This window comes from Piliocolobus tephrosceles, chromosome 4, assembly GCF_002776525.5.
Source record: "Piliocolobus tephrosceles isolate RC106 chromosome 4, ASM277652v3, whole genome shotgun sequence".
Taxonomy (NCBI): domain Eukaryota; kingdom Metazoa; phylum Chordata; class Mammalia; order Primates; family Cercopithecidae; genus Piliocolobus; species Piliocolobus tephrosceles.
Genome location: NC_045437.1, coordinates 131,406,619 through 131,420,199, shown reverse-complemented (window position 1 = coordinate 131,420,199; position 13,581 = coordinate 131,406,619). Strand labels below are relative to the sequence as shown.

The window sequence follows — 13,581 nt, the reverse complement described above, 5'->3', positions numbered from 1 at the left end:
GTGGTGGGAAATAGAGAATGACTGCTAATGGGTATGACATTTCTTTCTGGGGTGATGAAAATCGAAAATCAATTTTGATGATGTTTTGCACAACTCTGTGAATGTACTACAAATCACTGAGCTGTATACATATGTATTCTCTGAAATAGGGTCTTGTTCTGTCACCAGGTTGGAGTGCAATGGCACAATCCCAGCTCACTGTAGCCTCAACCTCCCAGGCTCAATCGATCCTCCACCTCAGCCTCCCAAGTAGCTGGGGCTAAAAGTGCGTGCCACCACACCCAGCTAATTTCTTGTAGAGAAGGGGTTTCACCATGTTGTCCAAACTGGTCTCCAACTCTCGAGCTCAAACAATCCGCCTGCCTTGGCCTCCCAAAATGCTGGGATTACAGGTGTGAGCCACCATACAAGGCCCTTGAGCTATACACTTTAATCAGGTATGTGAATATCTCAATAAAGTTGTTATTAAAAAAAAAAATACCTGGGGCCAGGCACAATGACTCATACCTATAATCTCAAAGCTTTGGGAGGCTGAGGCAGGAGGATATGTGACGGCAGGAGTTCAAGACCAGCCTGGGCAACATAGCAAGAAACCTATCTCTACAAAAAATATTTTTTTAATTAGCTAGGCATGGTGGCATACACTTGTAGTCCCAGCTATTCAAGAGGCTGCAGTGGGAGAAGTGCTTGAGTTCAAGGCTACAGTGAACAATGACTGCACCACTTCACTATGACCTTGGTGACACAGTGAGAACCATCTCAAAAAAAAAAAAAAAAGATACTTGCTTATGAAGCTCCACAGAAATCTGAACCATTATTTTTTCAAAACTAAAACCTTCAACCTCAATGTCTTACAAATGTTACATGTTCAAACCTTGGTATTTATTAACTGTGATATGTTATGAATAATTCAAGGATAGCACATCTTTGCTAGCCTTTTGTGAGATACTATCATATAGTATAAATTATACTAAGAGGAAAATACTAAAATATGCCATATCTTGAAATTCATTCATTTAATACCAAAACAAACTCTCTAAGATGGCACTGTCTACAAAAGGGTTATCCAATCTTTCAGTTTCCCTGGGCCTAACTGGAAGAAGAACAACTGTCTTGGGCCACACATAAAACACACGATGATAGCTGATGAACAAAAAAAAAAAAAAAAAAGGCAAAAAAAATCTCATAATGTTTTAAGAAAGTTCACAAATTTGTGTTGCGCTGCATTCAAAGCCATCCTGGGCCACATGCAGCCCAGGAGTTGGACAAGCTTTGTCTACAATTTCAAAGAAGTGACTTGCTGAGGTAACATATTTACTAGGTAAGGAAAAATTCTGTATCAAGTCTGATTCTAAAATTTATTTTCCTTTCCACTAACCATGTTGCCAACCGAAGTGGAATGAACTAGATTGTGAAACATGGATTCAGGTTAAAGTCTGGGATTGTCCCTTTCTAGCTGGTTGCCTACCTCCTTTTTTTCATCTGTAAATCCCAAAGGAATATTTTTTAAAAAATCAAAATGAAATAAGAATAGGAAGTATTTTTGCCTACTATAAAATTTTATTAAAACTTAATAAAATTCCATTATTGACGCTGGACACAATGGTTCATGCCTGTAATCCCAGCACTTTGGAAGGCCAAGGTGGCGAGATCACAAGGTCAGGAGTTCGAGACCAGCCTGGCCAACATGGTGAAACCCCATCGCTACTAAAAATACAAAAAATTAGCTGGGCGTGGTGGCACATGCCTGTAGTCCCAGCTACTCAAGAGGCTGAGGCAGGAGAACCACTTGAACCTGGGAGGCAGAGGTTGTAGTGAGCCCAGATAAAATAAAAATAAAAATAAATAAAATAAAATTCCATTATTTAAAATAAGCTTTAATTTCCTAGTAATGAAAATAAACTTAAAACATTAGAAACGGTCATTTTCATAAACTGAAACTAAAAAGCTAAAAAAGCCACAAGGATGGTCAGGAAAAATCCTTTCTTTACCTCTGAAACTCCCACCTTGTAAAAAGATGGGAAAATGTCTCCATCCTCAGCCTGAGCTGAGACTCAGAGGTATCGGTGTAAGGTCACATGAACAGACTGTGTGAGGTGTGAGGGATGGTGGTACTAGGATGAGAAACATATCATGTCTGTGTCAGTCAGTATTGGTGCTTGGACTCGTAGTTTGGCTCTATGGAAACGGATGCTATAGGACAAGGTCTAAGTTGTTTTCATGAAGGAGTCTAAGACATAGTGACATACTTGTGTGACGCAAAATGGGGAATCTCACTGTCTCTATTCTTGAAGGGAACACAGCTTGATTTAAACATTGTGAGGATTGCAAGAAATGCAACACTACTCTGCCAGCTCTAGATTTTGCAACTTTGACATCAGAGGACCTACCCTGGGCAGGATGGTGGCAGAAGTTCAAGAGTAAGACACCATCCTCCAGGCACCATTTTAAGCAGAGAAAATCAACCAGAAAGGAATAAAGGAGGAAAATGGAAGAAGAGTAAGCTTCTGGGAAACACCCTGAGACTTTGAGAAATAATTAGACAAAACATTAAAGAGAACTGGAGGTCCTATTTCAACAAGAGGGACAAAAAAATCCAGTGATTTTAGTTATTCTCATCCTTTCATATCCACAGAAGTGGTAAGAATTGAGCAATGTTTTAAAAACTGAAAGAAAGTACCAGAATATTAACACATCTATTTATCTCTGGGTGGTATAATTTCAGACAATTATTAAATGCGTTAACATTTTCTGTATTTTCCAAAAATTGTCTAGAGTGAGCGCCATAATTTTATAATCAGAAAAAGTTAATGTTTTTAAAAACTCAACAATGTAATTCTAATTAATGTAAAAATGCTACTTCTAAGATTAAATTTCAACTACCCCAAAATCTGTTTCAGACTCTTATTATGGCTTGTACTCTTATTATATGCAAGGTGGCCACTCTTCTTAGAATTGGGAATATATTTTAATATGGTAAATATCTTTCTATCAAAAATTATAAAATCGAAGTTTCAAAAGAAATTATACCTCCAAAATATATTCCAACCCACTACTTTATAGTGTCACTTTTGGTCCACCTATATTTTAACATTCTGTTCCAAAGTAGGAAGCTCATATTCATTGGGAGACCCAAGTCTTAAAATTTAGATCTAGCAGACTTAGGTACACAGACAATATGGCTAAAGAGACAGAAGTTTAGCTATACAATCAACCTCACAAGATAATGTATATCAATCATTCACTCCATATGGCTGCATCTTATGCTGATTCTTATACATCATAAATTGATTTCCTAAAGTAATGAAGTGTATAATTGTTAAAATGCTCCTACAGCCTACCTTTAGAAATTCTTCTATCAGGCGATACAGGAAAGTTAAAGGATAGCCTCCCAAGTAGCTGGGATTACAGGCGACCGCCACCACACCTGGCTAATTTTTGTATTTTTAGTAGAGATGAGGTTTCACCATGTTGGCCAGGCTGGTCCCAAATTCTTGACCTCAGGTGATCCACCCGCCTACCAAAGTGCTGGGATTACAGGCATGAGCCACTGCGCCCAGCCAGTTCAAGGATATCTTTATAAACATAACCTTAGAGCTTGTTTCATGTTAGGCTTGTTTTTAAAAGCAGAAATAAAATGTCAGCATAAACCAGCTGTTAATCCTGTTTAAGATCTAGAAAATAAGCATCAAACCAGTTTTGGACCTAGCAAAGCCTTAGCTTTACTTAATAGTGTTCATGAAAAGTATTTTATTGGTGAAAGAAAACTTTAAATTCAGTCATACATTTTAAAAATGGGGTCATATTCTTACCTGGAAATTTGATGTCCAGCATAGAGGAGCAGAGCAGTCAAAAAATATAGATAAAGCTGAACCAGATGCTGCCTGGGCAATGTTAACAGCACCACACTTAAGACATAACCTGTAGCAGAAAGACAGATAAATAAAATACAATTTTAATTTAGTTTCCCAATTAATTACAATAAAAAAAAGAGCTTGAGATAAATAATTTTCCAAACAGGTTTCAGTACTTTCTGAGGTTTCTGATTATACTTACCAAAGTGTTTAGTATAGTGACACCACTATGGATTTTTTGTTGTGGAAAATATATTGTATTTTTCACTTCTTTTGTAGATTTCTCTACCTAATAATCAAATATATCACACAAATGTGTAACACAACTCCTTTCATCATCTACCTTTCCTTGATGTCAACTTACTTGTTTTATGCCAATTCTCTTTCTTTCTAGTCCCAGAGGTGTCTTAATGTCTCTTTCCAAGGCTGCCCCTTCCATGTGATTCAAGACCTTATTTCTCCAACCCCTGAAAACCCTCTATCTCCTATACTTTCAGTCATTCCCCCTTACATCACTCCTTACCTTTGTTTCGAAAGAATATGCAGGGCTTTTACCCACCTTGAGAAAAAAAAATAAACTTCTTTTCATAGCGATTTTTTTCCTATGAACTATTTTTCTCATTCCACAGTCAAATGTTTGAAAAGATCTATATCCAATGCCTCTATTTTCTAAGCATCTATTTTTCCCTTTACCATCTACAATCCCTTTACAAACCCCCTTAACTCCTTTGCTCTAAAGAAAGCTGGAAGTCAACAATTGCCTACTTGTCACATCTAAGACATCCTGCTTATTTTTGAACCCCAATATTCAGGCAACTACCATCAAAACGTTGTTACTCTTTGGCTCTGTGATATGGATTTCCTCTTACCCTCTAACTTCTCTCCTTCATTTATTTTCACTCTTTCCAATAAACACTGGAAATTTGGTTCCTAAACAACTGTTTTCCTCTATATACAAAGTACCTAGTGCAAACAACATATTGTAACTTAAAATATCAGCATCTCTTCTAGAAATGTTATCAACAAAGTTACTGACAACTTACTATATATGCAAAAACATCTCCTCATTTCTTAGTCTAAGTAGACATCCCATCTCATGACACCTGAGATATATTCCACTTAAATGTTCTCATATTCAATAAGCACAAACTGTGTTCCCCATCTCCTCCCTCAACAAAATAACTCAAAGTGACTCAAAATCTGAGTTATCTTTTCTTTCTTATCATCAAGTCCTGCTGAGCCTTCCTTGATAAATTCCTCTCATGTGTTACCCTTCCATTACAATCTCTATGTCCCATATCCTAATCTGTTATGCAATGCACAGTATACTACCATCCTTCTTTCAGTCTCTTTCTATTTTCATATACCCTATACTTCAAGCTTGTCCAACCCACAGCCCATGGGCTGCATGTGGCCCAGGATGGCTTTGAATGTAACCCAATACAAATTCATAAACTTTCTCAAAATATTATGAGTTTTTTTTTTTGTAATTTTAAGCTCATCAGCTATCATTAGTGTTAGCATATTTTACATGTGGCCCAAGACAATTCTTTTTCTAATGTGGTCTGGGAAGCCAAAAGATTGGACACCCCTGATACACTTAATTACCAGGGTAATAATCCTGGACACCCCTGATACACTTAATTACCAGGGTAATAATCCTAACACCACATCATTTTTACTTGACAATTCTCCTGCTCTAAAAGTTATGAACCTGACATTCTAGGTCTTACACAATCTGGACCCAGTCTACTTTTCTATAACCATCTTCCACTTAATTTACGAATCTTTATTAAGGCACAGGTACTCCTACTTATCTGCTATTGCCTCTCTCATGCTGAATCAATCATGCCAAAAGCTAAGGAAACATGAGCATGCTTGGGACTAAAGAGAGAGAACTGAGGATTTCCTACACGTACTAACTGTAAGGACAATCCACCAAAAGCCAGTGATAAGTATTTTTATTTGCTCTTTATTTCTTAAAATAATTTCTCCAATTTTGTTAACCCCTATCTCAAATGACTTTAGAGGTATTTTAAAGGATATGTATTATAGTTACTAAGCATTTCCACTGATCGTAGCTGAAGGATTTTCTAACGTCTATTACATGAAACTTCTTAAACTCTCTTTTAACAAAACTGCCATTTTCCTTTCCAGAATGGTCTTGTCTTTTCTTTCTCCTATGTATCTCATATAAAATCAGTTGCCAAATCTTCTAGATCAAACATATTCATTTCATCCATTCCTTCAATTATCCAGTCATTCAATCAACACTATTATGCGTAAAGTATATGACCCACTTGCATTCCTAGACATGGAAGATCCAAAATTAATGTGAATAATAATCTAGTGAAAAGATAAGAATGGAAAAAAGTAATTATTAGACAAAATTGATGCTATAATAAATGAACATTAGAAGAGCTATGGTTAAGTGATTAAGCTTGAATTAGATCTCAAAAGGTGAGTGGTTCTTTACCAGGCTAAGAACAAAGGGAAACATTCTAGGAAAAGAGAGCAGCAAGCACGAAAACCATAAAAGCATAATTTTCAGAGGACAGTAAATTCTGTAGGTTAGACTAGCATTTGATATTAACAGAAAGATTGGCAGACGATGCTGAAAGAACTGAGAGCTAAAGCCTCAATATAAAGCCTAAATACAATAATCAAGAGTTTAGACATAGCTAATGGTTCTCATATTCTTCAATACCTATTTAGGTGAGGTAAGAGAACAGAAACCAAAACAACAAAAGCACCATTGCTCACCTATACCCCATTTTCATATTCCAGTGGAAAAATAAGTCTGTGATAAAATATTTGTGTAAGAAAATTTTGAGAGATGATGAATACTAACTATAAGAGCAGTATGAATGAACCATCTGAACTACAATGTATATATAATCTAACAATTTAAAAAACACAAGCCAAAAATACTACTGACACAAATAATGATCACAACTCATTCTACAGCATTAACCAAACAATCCATAACAAACTAAGTTGATAATGACAGAACTGTTAGTTTTTAAATTATACACAGTAATTTGTAATTAAAAAGCAAGACTAATAGCATTTAAAAATGATGACCTCTATAGACCGGGTATAGTGGTGCACACCTATAATCCCAGCTACTCGGGAGGCTGGGGTGGGAGGATCACTTGAGCCCAGGAATTCAAGGTTACAGTGAGGTATGACTGCACCACTGCACGCCAGTCTGGGTGACAGAGCATGACCCTGTCTCTATAAAAAGTAAGGGTTGGATGTGTTGGCTCACATCTGTAATCCTAGCACTTTGGGAGGCCAAAGTTGGAGGATCACTTGAGCTTAGGAGTTCGAGACCAGCCTGGGTTAACACGGCAAACTCCTGTCTCTACAAAAAATACAAAAAATTAGCCAGGTGCAGTGGCACACACCTATGGTCCCACCTACTCAGGAGGCTGAGGTGGGAGGATCACATGAGCCCAAAAGGTTGATGCTACAGTGAGCCGAGATGGCACTACTGCACTCCAATCTGGGTGACAGTGAGACCCTATTTCTAAATAAATAAATAAATAAAAGAAATGATGACCTATGGGAACAGACTGTGAGAACAGAATAAAAAATAAATAAAGATGATGATCTGCTTAAAACAACACTGATGAATCTAATAATTTCTGCTATTTAAACATTATGGTAGCTGTAGGGTAGACACACCTGACAGCAATAACTTAAGCATACACTGAGACTGACCCTGTAGAGAAAATGCACCTAAATGTGTGGGCCAAGCTAACGAATCCACGAGTGGCCAATCCAGAGATTCCTTCCTTGTCTATGAGGAACATCCGAGCCTCTGGTCCATCCTGTGGAACACTGGCCATATAGGGTATTGGGCTCTGAGTTTTGGGTTGAATGAAGGTTGGTGGAGGCTGTTAGGGAAAAGGTGCTAAGTGAAAATGCTATATACACTACATGCCTTTTTCAAGAGGTTGCAGTTCTTCTGTTCAGCCCACTGCCACTGGATTCTCTTCCCTATGTGTAAGCCTGCAAAAAAAAAAAAAACCCATGTCTGTTTTGCTGGCTCTGGGTGTCTTCTTCAGTCTCTTTAACCTGGTGTCATCCCAGTGGAGTCCACAGGGGTTCAGCACAACAGCAGGACTGGAGGGAAGATGAAAGCCTGGATTATAACAGTGGCTTTGAGTATGGAGCTGCCAGTCAGCTATGAGATACATATCTAAATAGGTCTTAGTGGTTATCTAAGGGTGAGTGGCTGAGAACAAGGAAGTGAAGATCTGATGTTCTAGCTTGGGTAAAATCAAGAAGACAGCTTTGCTATTACGACAGGAAACACAGGAGGATGAAGACTTCCGAGGTGGGAAAAAAGTGATGAGTTCAGTGACTGACAAGCTGAAATGTCCATAGGCTATTTAGGTGGAAATGTCTAACAAGTAATTCAAAATTCATTCATTCAGGGCTGGGTACAGTGGCTAATATCTGTAATCCTAGCACTCTGGGAGGCTGAGGCAGGAGGATCACTTTAGAACAGGAGTTGGAGACCAGTCTGGGTAATGAGACCTTGGTATATGCCTGTAGTACCAGCTACTCCAGCAGCTAAGGGTTACTTGAGCCCAGGAGTCTGAGACTGCAGTGAGCCATGATCATACCACTGCACTCCAACCTGGGCAAGAGTGAGACCCTGTCACGTACATACATACATACATACATACATATACATAAAATTCATTCATTATTGGGCACCAGCTAGGTGCTGTGAATACTGAGATAATAAACAACCCCCTTCTTACCTTAAAGGAGCTCACAATCTATTAACAGTTGGGAAAACAGATAAGCATATGGACCCTCAGAATGCAGCATAGTAATTGCTATGGTAGACATGTGAACTGGTTCCATGGAATCAGAGAGGAAGAACATCAACTCCAGACTACAGCGGTCAAAAAGTAGTGAAGTGGAGACAGAGATTTGCAGCCCAAACTACGTAAGGTCACCCAAACAACAAAAGATTAAAATTAAACACAAATTGTGGGCAATATCAACTTTAGACTTAAAAAGTCTAAAGAAAACAAATCAAAAGAATCAGAAGCAATGGTTAGAGAGTTACGAGAAGAATCAGGAAAAAAACAAAAACAACAACAACAACACTTTCAAGAAAGAGGAAGTGGTAAACAGATCCGTAAACAAAGTCTGTAGAATGAGGACATAAACGAGGCTTGAATTTTACATTTTAAGTCACTAATGATTTTAGTGATGGTAGATCCAATAGGATTTTCACATCCATTTCTTCCTTTCTAATTTCTGCCTTGCCAGTTCTGGCTCTCATTACCTCTTACTTAAAATCCTAACTGATCTTCTTACCTCCAGTTTCTCCCCTCCCCAATCCATCATCCTATAACACACAGCCTCATCAATCTTAAAATGCAGCTCACCTGCTCTAAAATCCCCACTGACCCACCCCGACCTATAGAATTAAGCACAATATCTACGATATGTATTCAGGACTCTTCACAAAAGTCCTATTCTACCTTACCAATATTACTTCTATTCCTCTTTTCATATCCTACACTCCAAAAAACAGTGGACAGTCACTTCTCTTTCAGCAGAACCCACCCTGGAAAGCTTCTAAGTTTGAAGACACAATTACATTCCATTAAATACAAACTTTATTGCCCCCTACCTTAATTTTTAAGCTCCTTAATTACAAACAATTAGAAGATATAGGGGGAAAAAGTCCCACTTACAATAGCAATAAAAAAGATAAAATACCTAGAAACAATAAATGCTAAGACATATATGAAAAATCTTTAAAACACTCCAGAAGTACTCAAAAGAAATCTTAAACATAGTAAGGCTTTCTGTGTTCTTGCATAGAGAAGACTTAGAATCCTAAAGCTATCTCTTCACCCTAACGTAAAAATTTAATAATAATGCAGCCAGTTGCAGTGCCACACAGCTGCAGTCACAGCTACTCAGGAGGCTGCGGCAAGAGGATCACTTGAGCCCAGGAGTTCCAGGCCAGCCTGGGCAACACAGCAAGAGCCCATCCTCCCCACCTGCCCCCCAAATTGGTAATAACGCAAATCAAATGGATTGCTTTGTTTTTGGAATGAGACCTAGACAATTTTGAGACTAGACAATTGACACAGAAAACTAACCGTGAAAAAAAAGCTCAGAGGAGGAACTGAAGGGACTAACCCTAACAGACAGTAAGATACAATCTAAACCCTCAACAAATAAGACAGCATGTTAATGGTTCACAAACAGACAGACTAAAGGAAGAGAAGTTCAAAAATGAAACAAAATATATAGGAGAATTCAGTATATAATAAGAAAAAAATGGACTAAACAAATAGGTGAAGACTACTGTGTGGTTATCTAGAAAAAATAAAATTATACCTATAACACACTGTTCATACAGATATATGAAGCAAAGATTTAAGTGTAAAAATAAAACCACAAAAATAGTAAGATAAAACACAACAGAACTCGTTATAAACTCAAGAATAAAGAAGGCTTTTCTAACTGACTCAAAACACTAAAGTTTAAGGAAAACATGATAAATTCAGTCACAAAAAAACCTTCTAAATGTCAAAAAAAAAATAAGCAAAATCACTGAGTTGAAACTGGAAAAACTATTTTCAACTTATCACAAAGGATTAATTTCCCTAATGTATACCAAATTCCCACAAATTGGTAAAAAAAAAAAAAAAAAGAATCTCACAGAAAAGTGGGCAGGGGATATACACTGACAATTCTCAGAAGAGAAAATACAGGCTTTTCTTAAATATGTGTATGTTCAATTCATTTATAATAGAAATGCAAACTAAAACCACACTGAGTTAAAAAAATCAATTTTTCTACCTATTGGAGTAGCCAAAATATGTGTGGTAACAGGCTGTTTTGATAAGAATATAGGATTGTAGGAACTCTCAACCACTGTTTTTAGAGGTACAAAACAGTAAAACCCTATGCAAAGTACTATCTGTCAACACTACAAATACATATGTTAACCCTTGAACAACATAGGTTGGAACCGTGAGGGTTCACTTAAATGTAGATTTTTTTCAATCAAACTCTTATGGAAAATACAGTATTTGCAACATGCAAAAGTCACATATACAGAGGGCCAAGCTTCTGCATACATAGTTTTACCGGGTCAATCGAGGGACCTGAGTATGTGCAGATTTTGGTATACGTGGGCATCCTGGAATCAATCTCCAGCATATACTGAGGGACCACTGTACTCTTTAACCCAGCAACTTCACTTCTAGTAACTTAGCCCCAGGTTATATTTGTACTTGTTGAAATTATAGTTAAACAAAGTTATTTAGCACAACACTGTACAAAATAGCAGAAGGCAGGCTATCTAAAATGTCCACCAATGGAGTAATTAGTTCAATAAATTGTGGTATATCCATATGAGGATACTATGTCAATGTAAAACGCAATTGGGAAGAAGAGAAATGAGGCCTCAACATTTACTCAGAGTCTTTAAGATCTGACAGACTGTCACAAGAAAAGAGCACAAGACTCTATTTCATAAATATCTAAAAGCAGTAGTTATGGCTCCACATACATCACAAACAAACAAAAACCACGATTCAAAACCATGTATACCATGCTAACATCTGTATAAAAAGGGGCGAAATATATATTTTTTATATTTACTTATATATACATAAAAATATCTCTAGAATTATACAGAAGGAAATAAAAGCTACGCGGTGTTCAGAGAAATCAATGAATGAGTAACAGAGATGGAAGGGAGATACTTTCCATTAAATACTTTTTATGCTTTTTGATTTCTGAATATAAATACATTATCTATTAAGGTGAAATTTGATTTGTATTTGAGGGTGAAATTCTGTAAACAGCAATATTACATAAACACTATGTAATATTTTGACAAAGGTAACTCCAACCAAAAAATTGTTTAAGCTGAAAATATCTGTTCATGCAACCACTGAGCTTACTCTACTTTGGCATGGAGTAAGTGTATTTAAGATGGCTCAACTGAGTTTCCAAAATTATAAAACAGATTATGAACTTCAACTGTACTAGAACATATTCAATTTCTAAAATTAATATTTCTGGTTATCAGACAGCTGTTTTTATAATAAATATTTCAACCTATTCAGAAATAATATATAAGCACATTTTCAAAACCACGGTATGTATGACTTTGCTGATTAAACTAAAAATCTAAGCCAAGTACCCAATTGTTCTACAACTGACCGGAATTACTTTTCATAAGTTGGCTAACATTCAAAGCCTTTCATAAAAGGCTGAGAATTATAGTGTTTTGCAACATAACGGAAATTTCTCATTTCAGAGACTTTCCCAAGGTAGTGCCATCCACAAAAGATGAGTTTACTGAACAGAAATGTTTTGTTTCTAGTGCACCATCTTTTCTACTACATCATACGTCTTTCCACAACAGCTTATCTCTCAAGGATGTAAGGGCAACATTCTCAGGGCTAAGTTTTAGAACCCAGAAAGTCCTTTTACAGATAAAAATAAATCTCAGAGCCGGGCGCGGTGTCTCACACCTGTAATCCCAGTGACGAGGCGGGCGGATCACGAGGTCAGGAGATCAAGACCATCCTGGCTAACACGGTGAAACCCCCCCGTCTCTAGTAAAAATACAAAAAATTAGCCAGGCGTGGTGGCGGGCCAGCTACTTGGGAGGCTGAGGCAGGAGAATGGCGTGAACCCGGGAGCTGGAGCTTGCAGTGAGCCGAAATCGTGCCACTGCACTCCAGCCTAGGCGACACAGCAAGACTCCATCTCAAAAATAAATAAACAAAAAAATAATAAATCTCAGAGAGACAGGACAACTCTTCATGACTTTATAAAAGATATACGTTGTGATGGGCAACTCTAATAATAAAATATTAGCAAAACTACCATAGTACCATTCAAACCATGTCTGGAACTCTGCAATCACAACATTAATAAACTACATTGCTATACACATTACAAATAAACCAAAACTTAACCTAAAAAGGATCATGACTTTTATTCTAGATAAATTCTATCTGTTTCATGCTTGTATTTCTTGACTTTAATTTCTTTAATCTCTCATAATTATTTTTACCACTAACCCCATAGCGTATCAATGATAGTTCCATTTTTCTTGAAAGCGGATTCAAGCCAAAAAAAAAAAAAAATTACAGTTCCAGAAGGATTTTTTTATGGAACAAAATATTATAGTATCATTTCCCACATTTTTTTTTCTTTTTTTTAGCAATCAATGTATGTTTATTGAATACTCTTATTGGAATGGAATTAAATTTAATGAATAGCTCATCATCAAATACAATTTATAGTCAATTGAATAAAGCCCGTGTGAAATATAATATGATTACGTTTAAGCTTAAAAGTAGTTTCTGTGTTTTCAGTAGTGTTTAAATTACTTCAAAGGAAATAATTACATTTAAATAACATAAAGTATGTAACATATGCACAACACATGGAAAATTGTGAGTTCTCAATGCATTTTATGTTCTCTCCTCTTCTTACTTCCTAACCTACCTTAATAAACAGTTTAGAAAGAAATACTACTTTTACTCCAATTATTTTAAATTTGGACTGAAAATGCTAATATAGAGGTTATAAGTGTTGAATATAAATCTGCAATTGATCTAAAGAAATTTTGTTTTTTTTTGACTTTGATTTTTTTAATTTTATTTTTTATTATACTTTAAGTTCTAGGGTACATGTGCATAACGTGCAGGTT

At 36.5% G+C, this 13,581-nt stretch overlaps 1 protein-coding gene across 1 annotated transcript in view; it reads right to left on the bottom strand.

Moving 5' to 3' along the window:
- The window catches only part of RNF145 (ring finger protein 145), a 106,907-nt gene that overhangs the window by 31,943 nt on the left and 61,383 nt on the right, over positions 1-13,581 (bottom strand). The window contains exon 3 of the mRNA XM_031935487.1: positions 3,813-3,921. Within this exon, the coding sequence (XP_031791347.1) occupies positions 3,813-3,921 (109 nt within the window). The remainder of the gene's footprint in view (positions 1-3,812; positions 3,922-13,581) is intronic.